This window comes from Sander vitreus, chromosome 22, assembly GCF_031162955.1.
Source record: "Sander vitreus isolate 19-12246 chromosome 22, sanVit1, whole genome shotgun sequence".
Lineage (NCBI taxonomy): Eukaryota > Metazoa > Chordata > Actinopteri > Perciformes > Percidae > Sander > Sander vitreus.
Genome location: NC_135876.1, coordinates 1,317,956 through 1,332,408, shown reverse-complemented (window position 1 = coordinate 1,332,408; position 14,453 = coordinate 1,317,956). Strand labels below are relative to the sequence as shown.

Sequence of the window (14,453 nt, the reverse complement as noted above, 5' to 3'; positions counted from 1 at the left end):
ACAACATGTATACAGTTGGTGCTTTGTGTTTTAAAGGTCACTGGCAGCACCTGGTTTTCTAAAATGTATCCACATCAGCATGATATCCACTGCAAAACACAAACACAAGAAACACTTTAAATGAATAGGGGTAGGAACTGTATGATTTTGTTTTTGATTCTTGAGGTCATGATTTAATTCAAAGTTGATCATTGATTCTCGATCAGCGTATTGAGTGTCGCGTAGTTTGGAAACGGGCCAAAATTTATTGTGAACAGAAATTGATATGAGGGCCGGATCAAAATGTACGAAGTGCTGGATTTGGCCCGTGGGGCTTGAGTTTGACACACGTGCCATACTGCAATGTTATAATGTGATAAAAGAACAGATACCAGTGTTGTAGTCAAGACCACCTAAACCGAGACCAAGTCATTACCAGGACCAGAGTGTATCGAGACTGAGTCAAGACCAAGACCAGACCAAAACAACTAAAACATACAGTATATACACAACTAGCTAATATGTAAAGCTAATATTCGCTAAATCACTTTGGGTGAGAGGTGAAGAGATTTCTGAAAAGTTTTGGTACAGAGGCAGATTGATAACTTTAGCTAGCTAGCATCACTTACACTTAGCTTATCCTTCTTTATGCTTCCTTACTTAGTGTAGATAACAAATGTAGGTGGTCCCAGCTGTGTCGGTTAGCGCTACATTGCAGAATTTACACACTGTTGTGTGTTTTCTTTTAGATGTTGTTTTGCAAATAAACTCTTTAAAAAATATATAATAAATAAAATGTTATTACCGACAATTTGGCTGACTGATCTCCCAGACAGCCAGAGTTCTTCTCCTGTCACCTACATTTGCTTTGGGAGTGTGTGTTAATTTCAATCAAGAAATGCGTGAAGTTAGTGGTTGCATTTGACGTAGGAAGTTTTACGTCCAATCACAGTAATGATGTTAACACATACAGTCATGTGAAAAAGATTAGCACACCCATGCTAAAGTTGACTAAAAAGAGGAATAAAAAAAATCATCTTCTGGAAATTGATCTTAATGCCTTAATTAAAAAAAATGAGGAAAAATCCAATATTTAAGGACACCAATTTTCTTTGTGAATGAATAATGTATCGTGAATAAATAAATGTTCTTCCTTAAAATACAGGGGGGCATAAGTCAGTACACCCCTATGTAAAATTCCCATAGAGGCAGCAGAGTTTTATTTTTAAAGGCCAGTTATTTCATGGGTCCAGGATACTATGATCCTGATAAAGTTCCCCTGGCCTTTGGAATTAAAATAGCCCCCCCACATCATCACATACCCCTCACCATACCTAGAGATTGGCATGGCAACTTTATCAGGATGCATAGTATCCTGGATCCATGAAATAATTGGCCTTAAATAAATAATATAAATAAACATTAAAAAAAACCAAACAATAATACAGAAACAAATATTTACATATAACTGTTTAAGCTTTAGTGCGTAACTTTTTGATATTAATGAACGTCCGTTCCGTTCAAGCCGTTGCCAAATGAGTTGCTACAAAGCTAATTCAGACTATCAGCTCCACACAACTCTCTCTGGATTTCTCAGTAGGACTATGTTCAGGAGATTGTGGCGTCCGGTGACTTTCCCACGCAGAAACTTGAGTGAAGATAATGACCTCTTCTGAAGAGTCTGTCATGTTTTTTTAATCCTCCATGTCCTCCTTGGCTACTAGCAACTGTGTGGAGGGGTTCTTTCGTTTGCTGTAACATCTTTGATTTATTTGTGGTCAAGACAAACTAGTGTTTGGCTGCTTCCGGTTTCAGCGAAACCGGGGTCACATTTTCACTTAATTGGCTTAGCTCCAGCTTGTCTGCCACTTTAAACCGGGGGCCCAGCACAAGGTTTATCTTGGTCTTGTCCTTGTCCTTGTCCTTCCTCCTCCTCTTTCCTCCTCTTTCCTTTGTCTTCTATTCTCTCACCTTCACACGTTCTCCTCTCCCTCTTTCTTCTTTTAGCATGTCTTTCTCTCTTTTCTTTTCTTTGTACCTCTTATCTTGTCTTGCTGCCTTTCTCTCTGCTCTGTCATTTTCTCTCATCCAGAGACTAAGCACTATTAGGTAACAGGCTGATGTAAATATCCTGGACTTCACCGAATGATTTCATGGAAAAGCTGCTATCCATTACCAATCTGAACGATTTAGAGCATAAGCCCCTAAGAAGTATTTGAACAGGCTAAAATGCCACATTAAGCCCTCCAAGTATCCAGCCTGGACCCCATCTTTTTGTTACAAAAAGACATTTGTTAGAACGGTCATGTACTCTAGATGGAATGCTCACACTGCCCCTTTATTTCAAACCTGGAGTTATTAAACATATTTGACATCAACAAACTTCAGGTACCTTTTGTGTTTCAAATTTGTAACAATTCACTTTCCGTTTCCTTTCACAATTTCTTTGTAACTAGGTCTCAGATCCATTGTCATCACACCAGAGGCCAGTTTTCAATCAGATACAGAGGTCCACTTTATACTTTATAAAAAAAAAAATATATATATATATTTCTTAAACAACTTCTGTTGATGGTGTAAATTTAGTGTATGAACGCAGTGCGGATATGTGTTACTGTAATATTTTTTCTTTTTCTTCCTTGTTTTTTTATCTGCAGTACCCCTTGTCTGGAATTTGTATTCTTTTCTTTCCTTTAAATATTTCTTTATTTGTACATTTGTGGCACGCATGTACAGCTGTCTTTTATATCAATGTTAGGCGGGTTCCTTTTCCAAGCCCTCAGGGTTTTTTTCTATCCCACCAGTGCATTTTATTATGTTATTGTATATTTCTTCTTTTTTTTTATATGCACAACAAATAAAGAAAGAAGAATGAACTAAACAGTAAATACTGGCTATAAAAAATAACATTTCAAAGGAATATCAGGTGTAAGGTCTTTAGATTTGAGTTTTGTTCTGATGTCGTTTATTCGGGTCTTCTCTTTCACAGACCATGCTGACAGCCATATCCATGAGTGCAATCGCTACTAATGGTGTTGTGCCAGGTAAGTCGCTTTGGTACTCCAAGTCAGATATTCACAAACTTAAACGAGGGATGTCCAGAAAAGAATATAAATGTCTTATCACTTTCCTTTTTTTTATTTTTATTGTAGTCTGTTATGGGGATAAAAGCGAATAAAAGGAATAGGCTGATGTGCTCGAGCTGCAGTTAGAGTGTTGCTATTTGATTGGTTTCTAAATAGAATTATAGATAAGATATTTGTATCCAATAAAATTCACCTTCTCCTTCCACCTTTGTTTTATGGTGATTGATAGCAGATATCGCTGGCTGAGAATTTCAGGCACATGGAAATGTTTTAAGTCCCCGAGCTTGTCCAAAACCTTGACAACAATTTACCTTGTTTCAGGGTTTCTGCAGGGTCTTAAGAAGTCGTCTTACATTTGCTGAAGTATTGTGTTCTATGTCTTAAATCATTAGAAACCGGTCTTAATTTCCCTACGTCCATGCAACGCTACCTCATTATGCTCTTTTTTTTTTTTTTTTTTATTCTGTGGTGTAGTAGTTCTTTCCTTCGCTACTCCAATTATAATCTCGCTGAATTACAACTACAAATGAGACCAACATGCTACTTATATTGCAGCCAATCAGCTTTAGTGTTATTGGTGCGAGTCTCTTTTAGATTGTACCACAGACATAAAACAGATTTTATTCTTCAGCTATGTGGAAGTTCAAGTTTACAGGTACTTGGCTTGAAAAAACTGAATTTAGGGCTTATGTTGATGTTGTGATAAAGGTCTTAAATTTCATTCATAATGGGCTTAAAAAAGTCTTAAACTTGGCTTAGTGAAACTTGCAGAAACCTGAAGCGTTTAGTGTAAATATGGATGTTTTTTAAAATTCACAATTTCTTTCCACAAGTTCCTGAGAAGCTGACTTAAGAGAAGATTGTTTTCGTTTTCTAATAAAACCCTTTCCCACTATGCTCCCTCCTTTCTCTGCTTCCCAGCTGGAGGCTCCTACTACATGATTTCCAGATCTCTGGGCCCAGAGTTTGGTGGAGCTGTAGGTCTCTGTTTCTACCTGGGCACAACCTTCGCTGGCTCCATGTATATTCTTGGTACTATAGAGATTCTGCTGGTGAGTAAACATTGTGAGCCGACTACTTCTATAAAGTGGCTATCCTCTACCGTTTGCTCCAATTCACTGTGTGTCCATCACTTATGAATGTTATTCAGGCTCAGGGGTAAAACTTGCAACGTTCTACGTAGAGATGTTCTGATACTGGTAGAGTTTATGCACCGATCCGATACCACATAATTAAAGGTCCAATATGTAATACTGACAGCTAGTGTTTAAAATAGTTACTGCATTACAAATTCGAAATACTGGAGAGAGTCGTCTCCCCCGCCCCCTCCTGCCCAGACTCGAAGTTCACGTTGGTTGCCAGGCTGAGACCGCAGCATCCAACAATGTTAGACAGCGGAGTAGCTAACGTTAGATGCTGGCTATATTGACAGTCATAAAAGCCCATGCTCACGCGGAGCTCTGTACCCAACTGACAGGCACACTTTTTCGGCTTAGAATTACAGTAGGAACCGCTAAAACAACCCGACAACCTCGTCGTCCTCTCCACACGCCAGGTTAGGAACTACTAAAAATAAAACCTTGCCGTCCTATTCCACCCGACTGAACTCTCTTCCCGATTCACAGCCTCCCTCTCTTGGCTTAAAATAACTCACCATTTTACACGTTGTAAACAGCTGTGGATTGCTTGCGTGGTAACGTTAGCAGTTAGCAGGGTTAGCCAGGACCAGTCGGGATCACTGGCTGTGTCTCAATTGTTTTTGCGATTAACCAACTCGGGTACTCTAGCTATATAATTCATTGTGAAAACACAAATGTTGAAATGACATAAAATGCCCGTCCCTTGTAGCCGTGATAAATTAGCCTCAAGCTAATGCTTACCTGTTCAGGAGGAAATTAGCCAACTCAGCGTCCTCAAGCTGTCTCCGTCTTTCAGATACATCTCCAATATTTACCCGGGGTTTGTTACGTCTCTGGTCATGCAACTGTTAGAAACATGCAGTTCTTTTCTTTAGGTCGTGTAGAATCTATCTCCGTTGATCCCGTTCGTTTGTGTGCTGCATCCATGGCTGTACTACAGCTGTAGCGTGCTGGGTTTACGTTTCTACAGGTATATCTGGCAACCCGGCCTGGCTGTCACACTGTAGATAACAAGACACAGGCCAAAACACAAACAGAAGTACCGTCACGGAACGGAAATTTCAAAAATAAAAAATACTGACATTAGCATTGTTGTCAAAAAAAGATAGTATTTCAGCTTAACATGTTTCCTTATTATCTGATGAGGCATTGGTGTCATTTTTGGATTTATTACAGTACATATATTACATATTGGACCTTTAAGACCCAAAGAAAATCTACTTTACATGAGTTTATTGATGTTGTTTTTCTGTTATAGCTGACTGTCAAACTTGATAATAAAATGAAATTATACGGCGTTCATTGTTTCTGTTTGTTTATGTTTCACAAAGAGTTTAACCTGAGCCAGGCTGACAACAAAGATAGAAATCATATCACATCCATACAGGGTTAGTAGTATACAGCTGTTAAAACATAATAAAATATACGACACACTGGTATCGGATCGGTACTTGGCATTGGTCGATACACAAGTTCAGGGTCGGTATCGAGAAGCAAAAAATGTAATCGGACCATCTCTAGTTATAAGAAGAAAAACCTAAAATAATAAGTGCATATTCTTTTTCTTCTTCTTTTTTTTGGTCTTGTCCTTCCCCTTGCCCTTCCCCATTCAGACCTACATTGTGCCTAAAGCAGCCATCTTTGTGGCAGAGAGAAAGGAGGACGAGGTGGATGCCCTGCTGAATAACATGCGTGTTTACGGCACCTGTTGTCTAGCACTGATGTCCGTGGTCGTCTTCGTAGGGGTGAAATATGTCAACAAGCTGGCACTAGTCTTTCTGGCCTGTGTCATTCTCTCCATCTTCGCCATCTATGCTGGAGTCATCAAGACCATCTTTGAGCCGCCAGACTTTCCGTGAGTCCATACAATAACCTCCAATGTTGTGTTGAACCGTACGATGCAAAAATAGCACCAGATTAGATTTGTCAGCCTGCCGTAGTGGCTAATGAAGACGGCATTTCAATGTGCTACGGTTATGTTTTGTCAGTTTAATAAGCGTGCCATTTTAAAATGTATCACTCTTAAACCGCCTACACATGATAAGCCATTTGCTCTCTGCGCACCGCTAGGTAGGGCGCAGAGCAAAGCGCAGGTATTCGTCATCAAGGGTGGCAAGGAAGCTTCCTGTTGCTAGGTAACGGCAGCTGTTATCTCATTGGCAGCGCTTTCGAAAGGTCAGCAGCAACTGGGTCAAAGTTGAAATAATTTGAACTTTGAGTGCAGCACAAAGTGGCAAATCCGAGCGGTGTGCTGTTTTGCCGCCTATCATGTGTAGGCGGCTTTATGAAGAAAAGAAAAAGTCAGGAGTGCTCAGAAGTTCAAGCAAATCATGAGGGTGCTCTTTGGAAGAGAAAAAAGGTCCAAGGCAGTCTTCTTGAAAAAAAGCATTTATTTAAATGGCTATTTCATATTGAAATCTTAGCAAATAAAAAATAGAACTGGGCAGCAGCCCATGCATAGCGACACAAACAGCCTTCTTCAGAGTTTGTGTATTTCTCTTATCTTCTCTTCCTCCACACAGTGTTTGCATGTTGGGGAATCGCACTCTGCGGAACCACAACTTTGACAGTTGTCTCAAGACGGTGGTTATAGACAACGTGACCGTCACTACCAAGCTGTGGAAGCTGTTCTGTGACGGACCTGAGCTCAACGCCACCTGCAACGACTATTTTGTCCAAAACAATGTGACCGAGGTGCAGGGCATCCCAGGACTGGCCAGCGGAGTCATTTCAGGTTGGAACACAGTGTTTCCTCTGGAGGTTTGACTAGCAGTGGGTAGAGCTGTAACAATTATAAATGTTGCTGTGCAAACAATTGTCTCAAAAATAAATGAGATTAACAATATAATTGTCTCTTTCAGTCAAATTTAAAAATATTTCTTACTTTTTTTGAAACATTAAAGTTTTGAATGAGTTCCAGGATACCAGGAAGATATTTTTGGGCATTTCCACCTTTAAGCATCCGGACAGCTTAGATATGAACGGGGAGAGAGGGGGAAGACATGCAGGAAATTGCCACGGGTCAGATTCGAACCCTGGGCTTTTATGTAAAGGAATAAACCTCTAGATACAGTCAGGTCCATAAATATTGGGACATCGACACAATTCTAATCTTTTTGGCTCTATACACCACCACAATGGAGTTGAAATGAAACAAACAAGATGTGCTTTAACTGCAGACTTTCGGCTTTAATTTGAGGGTATTTACATCCAAATCAGGTGAACGGTGTAGGAATTACAACAGTTTGTATATGTGCCTCCCACTTTTTAAGGGACCAAAAGTAATGGGACAGATTAACAATCATAAATCAAACTTTCACTTTTTAATACTTGGTTGCAAATCCTTTGCATTCAATTCCAGCCTGAAGTCTGGAAGGCATAGACATCACCAGACGCTGGGTTTCATCCCTGGTGATGTTCTGCCAGGCCTCTACTGCAACTGTCTTCAGTTCCTGCTTGTTCTTGGGGCATTTTCCCTTCAGTTTTGTCTTCAGCAAGTGAAATGCATGCTCAATCGGATTCATGTCAGGTGATTGACTTGGCCATTGCATAACATTCCACTTCTTTCCCTTAAAAAACTCTTTGGTTGCTTTCGCAGTATGCTTCGGGTCATTGTCCATCTGCACTGTGAAGCGCCGTCCAATGAGTTCTGAAGCATTTGGCTGAATATGAGCAGATAATATTGCCCGAAACACTTCAGAATTCATCCTGCTGCTTTTGTCAGCAGTCACATCATCAATAAATACAAGAGAACCAGTTCCATTGGCAGCCATACATGCCCACGCCATGACACTACCACCACCATACTTCACTGATGAGGTGGTATGCTTTGGATCATGAGCAGTTCCTTTCCTTCTCCATACTCTTCTCTTCCCATCACTCTGGTACAAGTTGATCTTTGTCTCATCTGTCCATAGGATGTTGTTCCAGAAATGTGAAGGCTTTTTTAGATGTTGTTTGGCAAACTCTAATCTGGCATTCCTGTTTTTGAGGCTCACCAATGGTTTACATCTTGTAGTGAACCCTCTGTATTCACTCTGGTGAAGTCTTCTCTTGATTGTTGACTTTGACACACATACACCTACCTCCTGGAGAGTGTTCTTGATCTGGCCAACTGTTGTGAAGGGTGTTTTCTTCACCAGGGAAAGTATTCTTCAGTCATCCACCACAGTTGTTTTCCGTGGTCTTCCGGGTCTTTTGGTGTTGCTGAGCTCACCGGTGCATTCTTTCTTTTTAAGAATGTTCCAAACAGTTGATTTGGCCACACCTAATGTTTTTGCTATCTCTCTGATGGGTTTGTTTAGATTTTTCAGCCTAATGATGGTTCTAACTCTAACTTGCTTCACTGATAGTGACAGCTCTTTGGATCTCATATTGAGAGTTGACAGCAACAGATTCCAAATGCAAATAGCACACTTGAAATGAACTCTGGACCTTTTATCTGCTCCTTGTAAATGGGATAATGAGGGAATAACACACACCTGGCCATGGAACAGCTGAGCAGCCAATTGTCCCATTACTTTTTCCCATTACCCCTTAGAAAGTGGGAGGCACATATACAAACTGTTGTAATTCCTACAATCCTGATTTGGATGTAAATACCCTCAAATTAAAGCTGAAAGTCTGCAGTTAAAGCACATCTTGTTCGTTTCATTTCAACTCCATTGTGGTGGTGTATAGGGCCAAAAAGATTAGAATTGTGTCGATGTCCCAATATTTATGGACCTGACTGTATGTGCGCTCTACCAGCTGAGCTACCATGGTGCCCCAGAGTACATATTTTGGTTATATCACTGTCATGTGACCCAGATAAAGTAAAAACACAAATACACAGCCTATGAAGTAAACTATGCCACTTTATTATCATAAAACATCCAACTGTACCCCCCCGTTGTCATTTCTGTTGCTATGAACATAGTCAGACTAATAATCACTTATATAATTACAGTTTGGCATTTGCCTTAAGACCTTAGCTAATGTTATCAATTAATTGCAGTTAAACAAAGAAACCGCTAAAAGATGTTTTAATTGTTACAGGCCTAGCAGTGATCCATTTCCTCTACAATACTTTGAACTTTTTCCAATGCATCACACACAATTCACTTGTATATATTTGTCAAAATTATCCAGAATTTGTTTTTCACCTATCATACTGACAGTCAAATTGAACTTTTGAAATTATTACAAAAGAGATAAATGGAGAGGCTCAGACAATGTTTGTTAAATACTAACATGTCAGTAGGAATGTACCTGTCATGGACTGCAATGGTTTATTAAGTACAGTGCAAACTCTAAACATTCTTTACGTTATGTAACTGTTGGCCATGACGAACTAGGTTTACTCTAAACCTTCAGTACAAATGCATTCCTGTCATATTTCTTGTGAAGAATCTGCCGCAAGCGTGTGCAGGTGCTGGCTGATTTCATATGTGATTGCTGTGCTCTCTCTCTCTCCCATCTCCATTTGCTTTCATTTTACTATATTAATTATAGTTTTGTTCCTCAACAGTCCCTCTCAAATATATCCTTGGCCATACTGTATCCTGATCCTCTTTCTCTGAAATATTATTCCCCCCTCTTCTGATTTAAAATAGTTTTACTTTTTGACTCTTTAGAAGTCTGGACTAGTGGAATCATAAGCTGTAATCAGTTTGCCTCCCTCGCCTCCTTTAACTACCAGTGCTCTCTTAGCACCAACTGTTGGATCACTTCTGACCTGGCACTTCACTGCCAGTCAAGTGTACTTTATTGACTCAGGTCTACAAAACTGAATGAACCTCTTGAAAACATGTTTGAGTCACTGGCTGTTCCGCAGCTACTAATTACTCTGTTCCTGTCTCTATTGTAGAAAATTTGTGGTCAGAGTATGGCCCTCTGGGTATGTTGGTAGAAAACAAGAAGTTGCTATCTCTTGGGGAAGGTGACTCTGCCCAGGACATCTACATGCCCTATGTGGTCAATGACATCACCACCTTCTTCACACTGCTAGTCGGCATCTACTTCCCGTCGGTCACTGGTGAGACTATGACACACACACACACACACACACACACACACACACACACACACACACACACACACAGTATGGTAGAAAACCACAGAATAGAGTTGTGTTTTGTTAAGATTCCATGTTTGATTTGATCTTCTGTTGTGACCCTCCCCCCCACCCCACCACCACATCCTTCCAGGTATCATGGCTGGTTCAAACCGGTCAGGTGACTTGCGGGATGCCCAGAAGTCTATCCCCATTGGGACCATCCTGGCTATTGCTACCACCTCCTTCATCTGTATCCTTAACCCCTCATGTTGTCCTCGGGTTTTCAGATTTCAGAAATATGAAACAGAAATATGGGTTTCTTTTTAACCAAATTACCCCAAAAAATAGCATGGATAGTTCCCTACAACGTCCCCTTCGCAAGTACAATTAATGATCACTATTTTCATTGAATTTTGAGTGTTTTATTCAGTTTCATAGTATGTTTAATGTTTAAAGCAAAAAAATTGAAATGGTTTCAAAACAGTATCCTGAAACTAAACTTTGACATACACAAGTCTCTGATTATCCATCAACATACGCTCTAATATTAGTCAAAATAATTCATAATTTCTGCTTTTTTAACTCAAAAATTAGGTATCATTTCATTTAAATGAGGTTTATTGACCATGAATTCCCCAAAAAAATAAGTGTAAAACTAGTGGTAGTAGCTTGGTGTTAATGGCTTATATACTGGTGGTAGTGGAAAAAAAGTGTCCAAAAAAAAGGAACAAAAACGTCACAAAAAATGTCTGAATCACTGAAAAAAGCGTTAAAAAAAAAGTGTTAATTTTTCTATTTTGACCTGTGAGGACATGATGGGCGGGAAGCCAACACAAGGGTAAAACCTTGTTGTGACACTGATAATGTGTGATCTTGTCACATGGCTAGAACTGTAGGTTTAAAAATGTTGTTCTAGCTTAATCAGCTGGGCCTTCAGGTGCCTAGTACAGGGGTCTTCAATGTTTTTAAGCCAAGGACCCCTTAACTAAGAGAGAGACGGAGCAGGGACCCCCTACTACATATATTGTATAAAATTAAGTTGCGTATTAAACTGGGCCTACAATAACGTGTAGGACGGCCTAAAGTCTTTATACGTACCTTTTTATGGTGCATAGAATACTAAGCTATGAAAATATTAATTGTTGGCATGATTTTATAAATAATATTTTTATGTTAAACATACATGTGGCACAGTGAATCCTTAGGATGAACCGGATCTGTGGATGGCTACCTTAGTGACTACCTTACCTATGGGCCAGTAAGACTATCATCACGTTAAGACATGTTAAGACCTTTTAAATTTAGAAAAGACTTTAAAAAAATAATAATTTAGTGGCCCCCCTGCAGTAACTCTGAGGACCATCTAGGGGTCCCGGACCCCCTGTTGAATATCTCTGGCCTAGTATATAGCTTCTAAATCACAACTAATGTTGCCAAATATGGATGGAAGATTATCTTTCAGTTGCCACAGTTGCTAAGTGTATAGGTTGTTGGCAGGAATGGAACAATAATCCAAGCCAACAGAGCAGGTAGCACCAGTTAGATTGTGGGTAGTGTGAGCACTGCGTCTAAAGCTTTACAGCAACATGGAAAGGAGAAGACTTTGTCCAAGGATTCACTTTACCCTCCTGAACAGTGCTTTCCAGACGTCACCTGTGTGATTCTATTCGGTGGCTGCATTGAGGGAGTTCTGCTACGAGACAAGTAAGATTTCAACACCGAGCACATACTGTAAAATACTGTACACATGGACATGTTTTTAGGAAAAGACGTTTTTATAAAAAGGTATTGAAGGAAAAACAGTACACATTTTGTATTATTAAGGGTTTTGGATAACACTTTACTTGAAGGTATCTACATAAGAGTGACATGACCCTGTCATAAACATATGTCACTGTCAAGACAGTCATGACAAAAACCGAATTACACTTACTAAAAGAAGCGTTATGTCATAAACGTTTATGACTTGTTTATAAGGTTGCATTGTTCAAAATCAGTTTTGTCGTGCCGCAAATCTTTAAAGATTTTTATTACATCTTTTTTAAGTTAGTAAATAAATCCAACCACCCAATGACAGATTTAAGTTTCACTTTCCATGATTCGTGTTGCCCCCATTGCCCCCCTCCCCCCACCACACACACACACACACACACACACACACACACACACACATATGATTCGATATAGATACAGATATTTTGCGTTCGTGTGATGTGAATAGACCACTGTACCCTTCCAAACACATTTTCACAGAGACATGAAAAGTAGATCATTTTTTGTAATTTAATGAAAACAAATTTTGAAAAAGAGCCCTTGTTGTCCATAAACTCATCAATGAGCCACACTGTTGCACTGGGTGACATGTTCCTGACACACACACACACTTTGGTTTATTTGAACTTAATCCCACATACACCGTCCTGCTGCTCACAATTTCAACAAAAAAACTGCGGCTGAAAATAGTGCCGATATGATTCAGCCTCTTATAAAAATTAAAGTGTATTTTTATGAACCCGTTTTCTAAGATTTAGGTCAATAGGAGCGAAGAGGCTCAGGGCTGAGAACCCCAGATAGCCTGGATAGATCGTATTGTATTGAGAGATGTACTGAAGCATGGTTGGTTCTGGTCTTTTGTTGACAATAACAAAAATAAAGAATAACACCAGCTTCACCCGTTGAAGACAGAAAATATGCACACTTTTTAGTTGGTACACAGGTGATGTAAAACATGCTTACATGGATGCACACGCAATACTACACTGTTGGTTTGGCTCTTTTCATAAGATTTGTTGACAACAACAAAAAAGAAGAATATCTCTACAACTCTTAAGTTAATTAAAATGAACTATTTGAAATTCTGTTAACATAGCTACATGATGCCCGTGTATATTGCCATGTGCATGAAACCGACTGTCTTTCTGTCTGACTGTCTGCCTGTCTTCTATCTATGCGATATTATTAAAAAAATATATATAAATATAAATATATAAAATAATTTATATGATTGTTTTTGCATTGCAGATTTGGTGACGCAGTGAAAGGGAACCTTGTTATAGGCACACTATCATGGCCCTCACCCTGGGTTATTGTGATTGGCTCGTTCTTCTCCTGCTGTGGGGCAGGGCTACAGAGTTTGACAGGCGCCCCGCGCCTGCTGCAGGCCATCGCACGAGATGGCATCGTGCCTTTCCTGCAGGTTAGACACACACACACACACGTCAAAGCTGTCTTCATCCTCATCTGCTTAGCTTCTAACTTCCATATTTGACTCTGTGTGTTAGGTATTTGGTCATGGGAAAGCTAATGGAGAACCTACCTGGGCTCTGCTGTTGACTGCTGGGATCTGTGAGATCGGTATCCTCATCGCCTCCCTGGACGCCGTGGCTCCCATTCTCTCCATGTCAGTATCTGTTTGCGTAGTAATATAACGCGCTCTCTTTCCATAAAATCGGATCACCAGATAAAGTCTATGATCCCTCAAGTATTTGACTCCTTAAAGCCACTTAAGGTCAGTCATAAAGTGGAGATTTAGATGACAAGTGAGTAGTATTTTTCTTTCTTCCACAGGTTTTTTCTCATGTGCTACTTGTTTGTGAACCTGGCCTGTGCAGTTCAGACCCTGCTACGGACGCCGAACTGGAGACCACGCTTTAAATACTACCACTGGTGGGTGATGAATTATTTAGTCTTTATATACTGTATATATATATATATATATTTTATTTTTTTTATTATTATTATTTTTTTTTTTTTATACTTTATTAGTTACATTTTCTCATAACAGTCACACAATTACCTAGACAAATCAGCAATCAAAAAAAGAGAGCAGAAACATACGGAAAAAAGAGAAGAAAAGAAAAAGAAAAAAAGCAACACACAGCTGGAGGGCTGCCAGAGTATCAGTGCAAGATCAAAATTTGCTCAGATTAAGGTAGTAGTGTAGCAGCAAACACAGTGAAAGAAGGGGCTATTGAAAGTCTCTAAATGTTCATCTGAGGGTCTTAAAACACTACAGTTTTACTAACTTGTCAGGCTTATTTAACCTGTCAGGGACCTACTGTCGAGATGACTGCGGCTTCCTTATGAAGATTGTAAGACACATGCCAATAATCACACATAAACACAACCACTGACCCACATGTTCAGTGTGGTTTGTGTGATGATAGCCTTTACTGAGATCAGTTCCACGACAAAGGTTGAGCACAATACAGA

General features: G+C 39.6%; 1 protein-coding gene across 6 annotated transcripts in view; it reads left to right on the top strand.

The window, feature by feature from the left end:
* slc12a7b (solute carrier family 12 member 7b) overlaps positions 1-14,453 on the top strand; it is a 108,452-nt gene that overhangs the window by 68,424 nt on the left and 25,575 nt on the right. For all 6 annotated transcript variants that reach the window (XM_078281173.1, XM_078281174.1, XM_078281170.1 and 3 more), the window contains 10 exons: positions 2,969-3,023; positions 3,987-4,117; positions 5,818-6,059; positions 6,727-6,938; positions 10,053-10,220; positions 10,393-10,491; positions 11,888-11,945; positions 13,263-13,437; positions 13,523-13,641; positions 13,809-13,907. In XM_078281173.1, the coding sequence (XP_078137299.1) occupies positions 2,969-3,023; positions 3,987-4,117; positions 5,818-6,059; positions 6,727-6,938; positions 10,053-10,220; positions 10,393-10,491; positions 11,888-11,945; positions 13,263-13,437; positions 13,523-13,641; positions 13,809-13,907 (1,358 nt within the window). The remainder of the gene's footprint in view (positions 1-2,968; positions 3,024-3,986; positions 4,118-5,817; positions 6,060-6,726; positions 6,939-10,052; positions 10,221-10,392; positions 10,492-11,887; positions 11,946-13,262; positions 13,438-13,522; positions 13,642-13,808; positions 13,908-14,453) is intronic.